This window comes from Grammomys surdaster, unplaced genomic scaffold (assembly GCF_004785775.1).
Source record: "Grammomys surdaster isolate TR1022 unplaced genomic scaffold, NIH_TR_1.0 126036, whole genome shotgun sequence".
In the NCBI taxonomy this organism is placed as follows: domain Eukaryota; kingdom Metazoa; phylum Chordata; class Mammalia; order Rodentia; family Muridae; genus Grammomys; species Grammomys surdaster.
Genome location: NW_021620849.1, coordinates 2,699,299 through 2,712,016, shown reverse-complemented (window position 1 = coordinate 2,712,016; position 12,718 = coordinate 2,699,299). Strand labels below are relative to the sequence as shown.

General features: G+C 53.7%; 1 protein-coding gene across 5 annotated transcripts in view; it reads left to right on the top strand.

The window, feature by feature from the left end:
• Window positions 1-245: 245 nt before the first annotated feature.
• Window positions 246-12,718, top strand: part of Man2a2 (mannosidase alpha class 2A member 2) — a 20,674-nt gene continuing 8,201 nt past the window's right edge. The window contains exons 1-21 of one of the 5 annotated variants that reach the window (XM_028754789.1): window positions 262-287; window positions 459-656; window positions 1,411-1,542; window positions 1,636-1,785; window positions 2,419-2,676; window positions 2,746-2,890; window positions 3,009-3,180; window positions 3,549-3,676; window positions 3,894-4,067; window positions 4,356-4,542; window positions 6,812-6,989; window positions 7,229-7,431; window positions 7,564-7,746; window positions 7,893-8,007; window positions 8,209-8,276; window positions 8,421-8,586; window positions 9,594-9,830; window positions 10,947-11,069; window positions 11,325-11,439; window positions 11,671-11,804; window positions 12,359-12,500. In XM_028754789.1, coding sequence (XP_028610622.1) covers window positions 1,462-1,542; window positions 1,636-1,785; window positions 2,419-2,676; window positions 2,746-2,890; window positions 3,009-3,180; window positions 3,549-3,676; window positions 3,894-4,067; window positions 4,356-4,542; window positions 6,812-6,989; window positions 7,229-7,431; window positions 7,564-7,746; window positions 7,893-8,007; window positions 8,209-8,276; window positions 8,421-8,586; window positions 9,594-9,830; window positions 10,947-11,069; window positions 11,325-11,439; window positions 11,671-11,804; window positions 12,359-12,500 — 2,959 coding nt within the window. In that variant the 5' untranslated portion in view covers window positions 262-287; window positions 459-656; window positions 1,411-1,461. Of the gene's footprint in view, window positions 288-458; window positions 657-1,410; window positions 1,786-2,418; window positions 2,677-2,745; window positions 2,891-3,008; window positions 3,181-3,548; window positions 3,677-3,893; window positions 4,068-4,355; window positions 4,543-6,811; window positions 6,990-7,228; window positions 7,432-7,563; window positions 7,747-7,892; window positions 8,008-8,208; window positions 8,277-8,420; window positions 8,587-9,593; window positions 9,831-10,946; window positions 11,070-11,324; window positions 11,440-11,670; window positions 11,805-12,131; window positions 12,257-12,358; window positions 12,501-12,718 lie in introns of those variants that run through there. The other 4 variants (XM_028754793.1, XM_028754788.1, XM_028754791.1 and 1 more) reach the window with 4 other exon arrangements.

Here is a 12,718-nt window from a genome sequence, read left to right as displayed (position 1 = left end):
TAGGGGACGCTGCGCGCGGTCTCCCGCGCCCCTCCTCCAGCCCGGCGCGCCGCTCGGCCCCGCGGAGGCGGGAGCGCGGGAGCACAGGCGCGGGGCGAGCGAAGGGAGCGCGCGGCGGCCCTGGCCCCCGCGGGAGCGCGGCTGCGGGGCCGAGAAGGGGCGGTGGGTGAGCCGGCCTCTGTCTTAGGCAGCGCAACTGCCCGCGCGCGGGCCGCGGTCCCCGGGGATGCAAGCGGCGGCGGCTCGGCCGGCCGGGTTCCGGGCAGCGCGGAGGCCGGCCGCGTACGGTAACGGACCAGGCGGGGCGTGGGCGAGGACTCCAGCCTGCAGGCCGCGGACGTTGCGGTCCTCGGGTGCTACTTGAGCCCCGAGGGCCGGAGGGGGCTGGGCGGGCTGGAGGAGGGGGGGTACATCGCGGCAGGTAACTGCCCCACGGTGACCCAGCTCCTGCTCCCTAGCTCCGCCCTCTTTGGCCCGGACCCAATCTCCAGGGACTAAAAATATTGCCCGGAGGCTCCTGAGCGCAATCAGATCGCGTTAAGTAGGACGCAGCCCGAGGAGACAGAGCTTTTCAGCACCAGGGCCCGAAGAGCAGACTCCAGAAAGCGGTCCCGCCCACGCGCGTTCAGCAGCTAGCGTCCTCCCTCCTCCGGCAGGCAAGTGGGGACTCGCGGGCGGTGGCAGCGGGCACTGTGGGTCGTCTCGAGTTGCCCCGCTTCCGAGCAGCTGTGCCCAGCTTCCGCTACCCTGGGGACTTTCAGTCTCGCCGCTAGCTTCTTAGGAGTCCCTTTAAAGTCCCCTTAAAGGGACTCTGGAAGCCAGGACTGGAAGTTTTGCACAGCAGGAATCAGTACTGACAGGGACAGCAGTAGAACTGGGTTGTTAAAAACATGAGCAATTCTTCTTCTCTAAAAAGAAATCCATTCTGTATTCTCTGAGACAGGATCTGGGCCAGGCACTGTTTCTGCTGAATTCCAGGCTGCTCCAGGAGGTCAAAGGGGAGACGGGGACCTGAGGAGGGGAGGTGGCGGTTGCTTGTCTCTCCAGCTGGTGATTGTACCTCTAAGTCAAACAAAATAAAAGCTCTGGTATTTATCTGAAGAGAGGAAACACATAGCTTAGGAGAGCCTTTGCAGAGTCCTGAGCAAGCTGTTTGCAATCAGTGGTTTTGTAACGAGGTGTGGGTCAGAGCTGGGGCTCTGTTATCCCTGTTTGTTTGTTTTTAATGTGTTACATTTATTTATGTGTATGTACACCACAGAAAACGTGCGGCAATCAGAGGACAATTTGTGGTAGTTGGTTTTCACCTTCTACCATATGAATCAAATGAATTACCTTGGTTGTCAGGCTTGACTGCAAGGGCCTCTTTACCTACTGAGCTGTCTCACCTACCACACCTGGTTTTTATAGCTTGTGCTGAGAGGAAACAGAACTCCTGTCCTACAGACCAACCCCAGATATATGTGCTACTTATGTGTTGGGAGTCGCAGCCAAGATTTGGTACTTGAAAGCTTGCTTGCTTGTTTACCCAGAGTCAGGCAAGTAGGTGCTCCTTGGGAATCTACTGAGCATTTGCTAGGAAGACCAACAGAGGATTTTGCATGTCAGAGCTACAGGTGGTGTCTCTCCTGCCAGGAACGTGCCTGGGTCAGCATGAAGCTGAAAAAGCAAGTGACGGTGTGCGGGGCTGCTATCTTCTGTGTGGCCGTCTTTTCTCTGTACCTTATGCTGGACAGAGTGCAACACGATCCTGCCAGACACCAGAATGGTGGGAACTTCCCCAGGGTGAGTCACGCCTTATTCTCTTCTTCAAATGCAAGGCCCCCCGGGCTCAGGGGAGTTATATCAGCACAGGACAAGAACAACCCCCCCACCCCCATTGTCTTAGGGATTGGACCTAGTGTCTCCTCATGAGCATGCATGCATGCAACATTCACGATCTACCTGAGTAGCCCAGGAACACTCCTAGGCAGATTTTTCTTTCTTTTGGAGGTGGATGCCCAAGGGCTGGTGCATGCTAAACACATGCTCTACCACGGGGCTATGCTCCTAGCTGAAACAGGAAGTGAAAAGCAACAATGTCGAAGAGGAAGAAGAAGAAGGAAGAGGAGGTTGCCTTGTGTATTGATAACCTGACTGAGTTCTTGGCAGACACTGCAAATTGACTGCAGTATTTCTTTTCCATTAAACTGAGTGCAGTCCTCCTCAGCACCATGCTTGAGACAGGAAGTTACGTGTAGGTCACTGAGCACAGGCACGTGAGATGAAATGTTTGCCTTCCATGGGCTTGTGGGCGACGCTACTTCCAAGCCAAGCGGATGGGAGGCTGCAGCGTGCAGGAGCGGTGTGAGGATCATGCCAGCCCTGGAGGCCTGTGGTCTGACTTGGCTGATTATTTTCCATTCTTGTTTTTGACAGAGCCAAATTTCTGTGCTACAGAACCGGATTGAACAACTGGAACAACTGCTGGAGGAAAACCATGAGATCATAAGCCATATCAAGGACTCTGTACTGGAACTGACAGCCAATGCGGAGGGCCCACCAGCCCTGCTGCCCTACCACACGGCCAACGGCTCCTGGGCTGTACTCCCGGAGCCCCGGCCCAGCTTCTTTTCTGTCTCCCCCCAGGACTGCCAGTTTGCTTTGGGGGGCCGGGGTCAGAAGCCAGAACTACAGGTAAGAGTTGGAGCTGGCAGGGACCCTCTCCCGCTCCGACGGGCACTGAGCCACATTCTTCCCTGGCAGATGTTAACTGTGTCTGAGGATCTGCCATTTGACAATGTGGAGGGTGGAGTGTGGAGGCAAGGCTTTGACATCTCCTACAGCCCGAACGACTGGGACACTGAAGACCTGCAAGTGTTTGTGGTGCCTCACTCACACAACGATCCAGGTGAAGGGCCAGCAGGGCCCGGCCACAGGGTGTGGAGCAGGCTTTCTGATGACAGGCATGAGGAGGGAGCGACTGGAGTATGTGGCATATTCAGGGGACCTTGTGTTGGCTCCCCCAGGCTGGATCAAGACTTTTGACAAGTACTACACGGAACAAACCCAGCACATCCTCAACAGCATGGTGTCCAAGCTGCAGGAAGATCCCCGACGGCGCTTTCTCTGGGCAGAAGTCTCCTTCTTCGCCAAGTGGTGGGACAACATCAGTGCCCAAAAAAGGGCAGCAGTTCGAAGGTGAGTGGTGGTTGGGAAGGTGTGGGAGGGTCATCATCTAAGCCCTGGATGGGGAGGCCAGGCTTGTCTCATTGTGTGGCTGCTGAGCTGGCAGGAAGACTGAGCTGTGGCGGGAGTGGGGAATTGAAGGTCTGTGAGTGTTCAGAGAAACCAGGATGCTCAGAGCATAAGAGAGAAGCATGAGACCTCTGCCTCTAAGCACAGGAAGGGGTCCTGAGATGAGTGACCAAGACAAGACCAGGCGGGCTGCAGGGAAAGGATGGGTGAACTGGCTGGCGGAGGCCACTGTATGCAGTCCCCGCCATCCTCTGACTACCAGGACCAAGCAAAGGGTCCCTGCCCCATCCCAAGTGTGCCTTCATCCTTAGGCTGGTGGGAAATGGGCAGCTGGAGATTGCAACAGGTGGATGGGTGATGCCAGATGAGGCCAACTCCCACTACTTTGCCTTGGTTGACCAACTCATCGAGGGCCACCAGTGGCTGGAGAGAAACCTGGGTAAGTGCAGGCACAGGAGCTAGACTCTGCGCCAGACCTGGGCCTGAATGTTGTGGCAAGACGCTGTGAGGTCCAGGGGTTGGCAGGGAGTTGTTCCTTTCTAGGCTTATGCAGCCTGTCTGATGGGCAAGGCAGGAGCTGGCCCCCCAGGCACCAAGAGACCAGGGGCCAGTCCCCAAAGTATTCAGGGCCTCTGACATCTGTGCTGTGCCCTCAGGTGCGACACCACGCTCAGGCTGGGCAGTGGACCCCTTTGGACACAGTTCTACCATGCCTTACCTGCTGCGCCGTGCCAACCTGACCAGCATGCTGATTCAGAGGGTGCATTATGCCATCAAGAAGCACTTTGCTGCCACTCACAGCCTGGAGTTCATGTGGAGGCAGATGTGGGGTAAGGCCAAGTAGGGGCTCGAACGGGTATTACAGCAGCAAAGTCTTAGGAGAGAGTCATATTGACCTCTACTGGCTTCTGTGGCACACGTCCTGCAGGAGCCGTGGATTTGGGAGCCCCATAGCCTACACGCAGCCTACACATATGCTACAGTCTTAAGTCTAGCTAGCACCTCAGTGTTTCCCAGGGCTGCCTATGGATGACATGAATCTGCACACTCCTGCTGTCCCTGTGCCCAGCGCCTAAGGCTGTCTGCCAGTGGCTGACCCTGTGGTATGTCTTCTGTAGATTCAGACTCCAGCACAGACATCTTCTGCCACATGATGCCCTTCTACAGCTACGATGTCCCACACACCTGCGGCCCTGACCCCAAGATCTGCTGCCAGTTTGATTTCAAACGTCTGCCGGGTGGGAGAATCAATTGCCCTTGGAAGGTGCCACCACGGGCTATTACAGAGGCCAACGTGGCAGACAGGTATCTGCTGTCAGCCCTGCTCGGGCCAGGTGCTGAGTTTTGGGTTGGGGGTTTTGAGCTATGTATGGCGTTGCTGTGTAGCCACAACAGGCTCAAACTCCACCCTCCCGCCCTGGTCTCTGGGGTCCAAAGGTCTTTGCTGTCACACCTAGCCGGTGTTGACATTTTACTCTAAAGAGGAGTTAGACCGAAACCTGGTTTCTGGTCTTCATTGTGCCACAGGAGACTGCATGATGCTGACCATACCTGGAAAAAAGGGTAGACTCTGGGGGTGAATTTAGGTCGGAGTCTGCAGTAGTGACTCCTTAGTGCCTCCCTGGGAATGGGAACAGCAGAATGGCGCTAAACAAACATCTTTCCCAGACTCAGTGAGGATACCTTCAGATGTTCTTAATAGACTTGGGAAGCATCCCCACCCCCTACCCCCGGCCCGGCCCCGTGTTTTTTTTTTTTTTTTTTTTTGCTTTTGTTTTTTGAGATAGGCTCTCTCATATTCCAAGCTGGCTGGCCTCCAGTTCCTGAGTGCTGGGGTTGTAACAGGACTTGCCACACCCTGTTTATTCCCAAACCAGAGGCTTGTGAATGTTGGACAAGCACTCTACCAACTGAGCTACATCCCCAGCCCTAAACAAATTCTTTTTTATCTTCCTGAGACAGAGTCTCACTATGTATCCCTGGCTGTCCTGGAACTCACTATGTAGACTGGGCGGGCCTCATGCTCAGAGATCTGCCTGCCTCTGCTTTCCAAGTGCAGGCCTGTGTCACTGTGCTGGGCACCTGCCCCAAACAGTTCTTACTAAACAGTTCTCACACTGGTCCCCTTTCTTACAAACTCCCAGCTGCCGTCCTTCAGTGGACTCAGGTTCTCTGGGTCAGCTCTGGTTCAGGAAGCAGGCCAAAGCTTGTCCAGATCCATCTAGTTCTGCCAGAGAGCCTCTACTCTCTGAGAAAAAAAGACCTGTCCCTTTGAAGAGACTAGTAAGGGACCTCAAAGATGTCACGTGACTAAAATTAGACCCCCTACGGAAGTGTTGGTTTAGGGTGATCTAACTGAGAGGGTGTCATATGTAGCAGCAGTCCAAACAAGCACTGAAGGCCACTTTCCTGTTTTTTTGTTTGTTTGTTTGTTTTTTGTTTTTTTAGTTTCTGGAGACAAGGTCTTGTCCTGTATCTCTGGCTTGCCTGGTACTCACTGTGTAGCTCAGGCTGACCTCAAACTTGCAACAATCCTCCTGCTTCAGCCTCTAAGTGTTGGGATTCTAAAATTCTAAAAAGCTTCTAATGACATGCTATAAGGTTCTATTGAATAGATAGTATAGGTTTTAAAAAATGTTTTCATACAGTTCAAGTTAGGTGCCAGTGTGGGGGGCATGGAGCTCTAGATAGAGTCTCAGGTAGCTGAAGCTGTCCTTGAACTTGCTGTATAGATAAGGATGGGCTTGACCTACTGGTCACCACAAAAATTCTGGGATTATATGCATGTGTTACCACACCTAGTAGGCCTTCTCTGTGCAGACCTGGCTGGCCTCAAACATGGGATCTTCTTATCTCAGCTTCCTGCGTACTGGGCTTACAAGTATGTGCCATTGTGCCTAGCTTTTCATGGGATTTTCTTTTTCCTTTCTTGAGACAGGATTTCATTATGTTACCCTAGCTGGCCTGGAACTTGCTATGTAGATCAGGCTGGTCTCAAACTCACTTGCCTCCCAAGTGCTGGAATTAAAAGCAAGTGGCACGCCTTTATCCCAGCTCTTGGGAAGCAGAGGCAGGCGGATTTCTGAGTTCTAGGCCAACCTGGTCTACAGAGTGAGTTCCAGGATAGCCAGAGCTACACAGAGAAACCCTGTCTTGAAAAACCAAAAAAAACAAAAACAAAAAAAAGCAGGTGGCACCAGGCATCTTTGCATGTGCGTGGACCCACATTTGTGGGCGGTATGCAGGTCTGTGAATGTATATGGCGACCCAAGGTTAACAGCAGAAACTTTCCTTAGGGTCTTTCTACCTTATTCATTGAAAAAGTTTCTCAGTTGAATCTAGAGCTCATTTATAGTGTCGGCTAGTGTAAGCATGCAGTTTGCTCTGGGGATCCTGTCTCCACCCTCTGAGATTACAGTCTGGCCACCATGCACACTGGCATTACGTACATGCTGGAAGGGAGGGTGTCTAAAGTCCAGCCATCACGCTTGTGTGACAAGTGCCACCTCCGCAGCTCCCTCGCTGCTCTTTTTAAGCTTGGGGATTCACGTTTGGCCTGTGACTACGTTTCCAGGGCAGCCCTGCTCCTGGACCAGTACCGGAAGAAGTCTCGGCTGTTCCGAAGCAATGTCCTCCTTGTGCCATTGGGTGATGACTTCCGGTATGACAAGCCCCAGGAATGGGATGCCCAGTTCTTCAACTACCAGCGGCTCTTTGACTTCCTCAACAGCAAGCCTGAGCTCCATGTGCAGGTAGGGGCACACGTATACAGACGTGCAGTCACAAACTACAGTACCTCCTCGCCCTGCTGCTGAGGGCTCCATGTCATTCCCAAGCAAGGTTTCTAGGCCCAGAAGAGCAGGGCACACAGAGTCCCTGCCTGACAAAGTTGTCACCTGTATCTTTACTTGCAGCATTGTAGGATGAATATTATGGACAGAGTTTCCAGGAGGCTCTGTAATTGATGCTAGTTCATTTTGGGTCCCTACAGGCCCAGTTTGGGACCCTCTCTGAGTATTTTGATGCCCTGTATAAGAGGACAGGAGTAGAGCCTGGTGCCCGGCCTCCAGGGTTTCCTGTGCTGAGTGGGGACTTCTTCTCCTATGCTGACCGGGAGGACCACTACTGGACAGGCTATTACACCTCCCGGCCTTTCTACAAGAGTTTGGACCGAGTACTAGAAGCCCACTTGCGGTGAGACTTGCCCACCTCCCCCTGCTGAGTTAGGAGGGGCTGGGTGGGAGAGAGGATCCCTTAAGTGTGTGGGTGTCCCGTGGGAGCGAGGTTGACCAGAACAGGAAGGCTCTGACTTCTTTCTCTGGGTAGTGGGGCAGAGGTTCTATACAGCCTGGCTTTGGCTCATGCCCGCCGTTCTGGACTGGCTGGCCAGTATCCGCTGTCTGATTTTGCTCTTCTGACGGAAGCTCGGCGCACACTGGGCCTCTTCCAGCACCACGATGCCATCACCGGAACTGCCAAGGAGGCAGTAGTAGTAGACTATGGGGTCAGGTATGAGCCACCCCTGTTTCTCTCACCATGTCAAAGGGAGGATACGTGGGTGATTGGATGGTATGTTGCTGAGGCTGGTCCTGCTGGCATAGCAGACAGCCTCCCTGTGGCCATCTTCTCTCAGCTCTGTCTCCTGCTCACCATAGGTTGCTGCGTTCCCTGGTCAGCCTAAAGCAGGTCATCATCAATGCTGCCCACTACCTGGTGCTGGGGGACAAGGAGACCTACAGCTTTGACCCTGGGACACCCTTCCTCCAAATGGTGGGTCCCCTCCTACCTCTGCTCGAGAAATCCTCTGGTGTGGGTGGGTACTATCTCAAGAGCAGTGGGTACCGTCCCTTTCTTCCCCTTTCTTGTTTTGGGGTGCGAGTTCCATGCTTAAGGTGGTTGGTGGCCCATATCCTGGACAGGCCGGGGTGGGGAGGAGGTTGAGCCTAGCCATCATTCTTAACGACATTGCAGGATGACAGTCGTGTAAGTCACGATGCCCTGCCTGAGCGCACCGTGATCCAGCTGGACTCCTCACCCAGGTGAGGCGGGCCTGCTGGGGTCCACAGAGCGCCCTCCACCCCAGCGCGGCCCTTGGATTCCAGCGCGGGGGGGGGGGGCCCTCGTTCCAGCTTCTGCCCTGCTGCCGCAGCAAGCTCCTGGGTCAGCCCACCTTTCACCCACAGGTTTGTGGTGGTATTTAACCCGCTGGAACAGGAACGGCTCAGTGTGGTGTCCCTGCTGGTGACCTCGCCCCGGGTGCGAGTCCTTTCAGAGGAGGGTCAGCCCCTGGCCGTGCAGATCAGTGTGCACTGGAGCTCGGCCACTGACATGGTCCCTGATGTCTACCAGGTGAGGAAGGGCACAGCCCTCCCTGCTTGTCAGTACCTCTCCTGGGGCCTCACTCCCCAAGAACACCTGCCTCCCACTCCCTTGCTGTGCCCTGCTTACTCCCCAGGATGGAAGCAGGTGGCCTGGGGAGAGGCGTTGCCCAAAGGACAGTCGCTATTGAGATTTGAGTGTCCTTAAAAGGTTAGCGAGGACCGTGTGTGGAAATTTTAGCAAAGACAGCAAGTGCCCTCAGCAGCTCACTCAACAAGTATTTATTGTTTACTTCATTGTGATGGGGTCTTGTCTCCAATTCCTGGACTTAAGCTTCTAATGAGGATTTAGTGTGTTGACTTACTATGTATTCATGAAAAATAATTGTTAGTTGTAGTTCATGCTAGGCTCTGCTCTAAGTGCCTAATTATTCAATTTGTTAAGAAAAAAAAAATTTTTTTTTTTGGTTTTTCGAGACAGGATTTCTCTGTAGAGCCTTGGCTGTCCTGGCTCACTCTGTAGACCAGGCTGGCCTCGAACTCAGAAATCTGCCTGCCTCTGCCTCCCAAGTGCTGGGATTAAAGGTGTGCGCCACCACCACCCAGCTTAAAAAAAAAAAAAAGTTTTTAAGACAAAGGCCTCTCTCTCTCTGCACAGACCGGGCTAGCCTCAGACCCAGGATGCTTCAGCAGCCTGACTGTGGAATACAGAGTTACACCTGTAACTGGGGTCTCATTTAAATTCTCACAAGCATGCACACAGTGATGCTACCCTCATTTCCCCAGGAACCAAGCTTAAGTTACTACCTATAGTCTCTCAGTCTGTGTGAAGCTGCTCCAGACCCCGGGCTCTCACCTCAGTGGGCGCTGTGTGCCTTTGCTGACACTGGAACCCAGAACCAGGATCCCCAGACAGACAGATTCTTCAGATAGAAATGTAGGGCTCGCTGCTTAGCTTCAGAAAGCGAAGCGCCGAGGTTGAGGGTGGAGGGTAGAAGGCCTGTCTGGGCTGATGCTTCTTCTGCTCCATGCTCACAGGTGTCAGTGCCTATCCGCCTGCCAGCCCTGGGCCTGGGTGTGCTACAGCTGCAGCCAGATCTTGATGGCCCCTACACGCTGCAGTCTTCCGTGCGTGTCTACCTGAACGGTGCGAAACTGTCCGTCAGCAGGCAAACAGCATTCCCTCTCCGTGTTGTGGACTCCGGCACCAGCGACTTCGCCATCAGCAATCGCTACATGCAGGTCTGGTTCTCCGGCCTTACTGGGCTTCTCAAGGTAAAGGGCCAGGCCAAGGGAGGTGGGGAGGGACCAGAGGAAGGCATGGGTGTCGGGGCTTGTGTACAGCTGTCCCTACTCCCATGTGGCTCCTGTCACCTGACTCTCAGAGATTTGGGTGTGAGCATTAGCCGTTGCCAAGCTAACAGCCTGGCAAGGATGAGTGTGTTGATTTATCTTCTACCGTATCAGTGACGTGTAAAGAGAGAAGGTTTATTTCAGCTCACAGTTCTGAGCTTTGAGCCTACAGTTAGGCAGACCCGTTGCTTTGGTGCGTGTGGTTAGGCAGCATGCCATGGCAGAGAGCACATCTCAGCAGAGTAAATTACTTCACAGCCAGGATGCAAGAGAGGGGTTGGTTGTTGTGGCACACACCTGTGATTTCGACAGTGGCGGGGGTAGGATCAGAAACTCATGGTCATCTCTGGCTACGTGGCAAGTTTGAGGCAAAATGAGACACACCTTTAATCCTTGCACTGGAGAGGCTGAGGCAGACACTCGGTGAATTCCAGGACAGCCAGAACAACACAGTGCAATGGTGTCTCCAAAAAAAAAAAAAAAAGGATTTCTGGTCTACAGAGTGAGTTCAAGGACAGCCAGGGCTACACAGAAAGACCCTGTCTTGAAAAACAAACAAACAATCCCTAGGTTTGCTCCCCCACACTGCAGAAAACCAAGTGTGCTGGCACATGCTTGTAACCCAGCATTGAGAGGTGGATGCAGGAGGATCAGAAGTTAAGATCAGCCTTAGCTGGCTGTTGGTGTTGGTGTGCGTCTTTAATCCCAGCACTCGGGAAGTAGAGGCAGGTGGATTTCTGAGTTCAAGCCCAGCCTGCTCTACAGACCAAGATGCAGGACAGTCAGGACTACACAGAGAAACCCTGTCTCAAAAAAAAAAAAAGGGCGGGAAGAGGTGAGAGGTGAGAAGGGACAGGGTCCCACTTTTCTCAACCTCTCCTAGTGGCAGCAGTCTGGGAACAAGCCCTTATGGGGGACACCTAAGATCCCTACTGTAGCACTGGGCTTGGCTTTTTGGGGCAAGTTAGTCCCTGCCCTCCCAGGGGAGACCTGACATGCTGGTGTGGGGCCAGGGGTCAGGGCTGTGTGTTTTGGCAGAGCATCCGCCGGGCGGATGAAGAGCAGGAGCAGCAGATAGACATGAAGTTCCTCGTCTATGGCACCCGTACATCCAAGGACAAGAGTGGCGCCTACCTCTTCCTGCCTGACAGCGAGGCTAAGGTACCTGAGAGGCCTCCCAGAACTGGGTGGCTCCTGAGGATGGGGAGAGCCTGGGAGGGACCTGGCATACTGGGTCTTGTGCTCCTGTCCTTGTGGAGGTTGGTGGGCTGTGATCTTAATAACGGCTTAGGGCCTGGTCAGAGCAGGTGTTCAGGCCAGAGCGCTGGGACAAGAATCTCTGCTGACCAGCCCTGGCTTGCTACTGCTGCTCTGTACTCTGTGCTATGGGTTCAGGGGCCACTTGCTCTTTTCCAGCCCTACGTCCCTAAGAAACCTCCTGTGCTGCGCATCACTGAAGGCCCTTTCTTCTCAGAGGTGGCTGTGTATTATGAGCACTTTCACCAAGTGATTCGACTTTATAACCTGCCAGGTGAGCCCTGTGGGTGGGGAAGGTCACCAGGTGTAAGTCCCGCCTGGTGGCACCTGCTCCTCTTCCTTCGATGTCGACAAGCAGATGTGTCATTTGACACGGGGATGTTTGATTCTCCTGAGGAAAAGTCCTTCCAACAGTGCCCTGAGAGCTCCCAGGAGGAGGGTGGGGAGCTGTCCCTGGGATGGTCTCTTGTGCTCACCTCACTTCTGGCTGTCCCTGTGTTTCTAGGGGTAGAGGGGCTGTCTCTGGACATGTCATTCCAGGTAGACATCAGGGACTATGTGAACAAGGAGCTGGCCCTGCGCATCCACACAGACATTGACAGCCAGGGTACTTTCTTCACAGATCTCAATGGCTTTCAGGTAATTCTTGGGCCCCATGGAACAGAGCTTGTACTGCTTATGGCCTCCAATAGAGGAGCTGTGTGGAGGGAGGTGGGGCGCCAAGGACCGGTGCCAAGTAGAGAGGGCCAGTGAAATGGCTCAGTGTGTAAAGGCTCTTGCTTAACCCTGACAACCTGAGTTTGATTCCCGGAATCCTCATACAGGTAGAGGACAGAATCCATTCCACAGAGTTGACCTCTGACCTACACATGTGCACGTACACACGTATTATACATACACACGTATTATACACGTGGCCCCAATAGAAAAAATTAGCTGGGTGATGGCTCACACCTTTAATTCCAGCACTTGGAAGTCAGAGAGGCAATTAGATCTCTTGAGTTCGAAGCCAGCCAGCTCTACAGGGTGAGTTCCAAGACAGCCATGGCTACATAGAGGAACATTGCCTTGAACAAACCAACCGACCAACCAACCAACCAACCAACAAATAGCCAGGAACACCTTCACACTGAGAACCCTTCAGAACACAAGTCAGACACCATTCCAGGCTGGACTTGAATTCCTCCCTGTAGGTCCAGCCCCGGCAGTATCTGAAGAAATTGCCTCTGCAGGCTAATTTCTACCCTATGCCAGTCATGGCCTACATCCAAGATTCCCAGAGGCGTCTCACGCTGCACACTGCTCAGGCTCTGGGAGTCTCCAGCCTCGGGAACGGTGAGTAGGGAACCAGACTATCCTTCATTCCAGTCAGCCCATGCTGTTGACTTCCTCCCCCACCTCTTTCCAGATCCTATCACCCTAGAGCTTGAAAAGGGGGTGAACCATCCCCAACTCCTCTCAGTGACACTTGAGCGTCCTGTCTTTTGGTGGAAGCAGATAGGTATTAAAGGGTAACTTTCAGCTGAAGGGCTCAGCTCTTCCTCCCCCCCCCC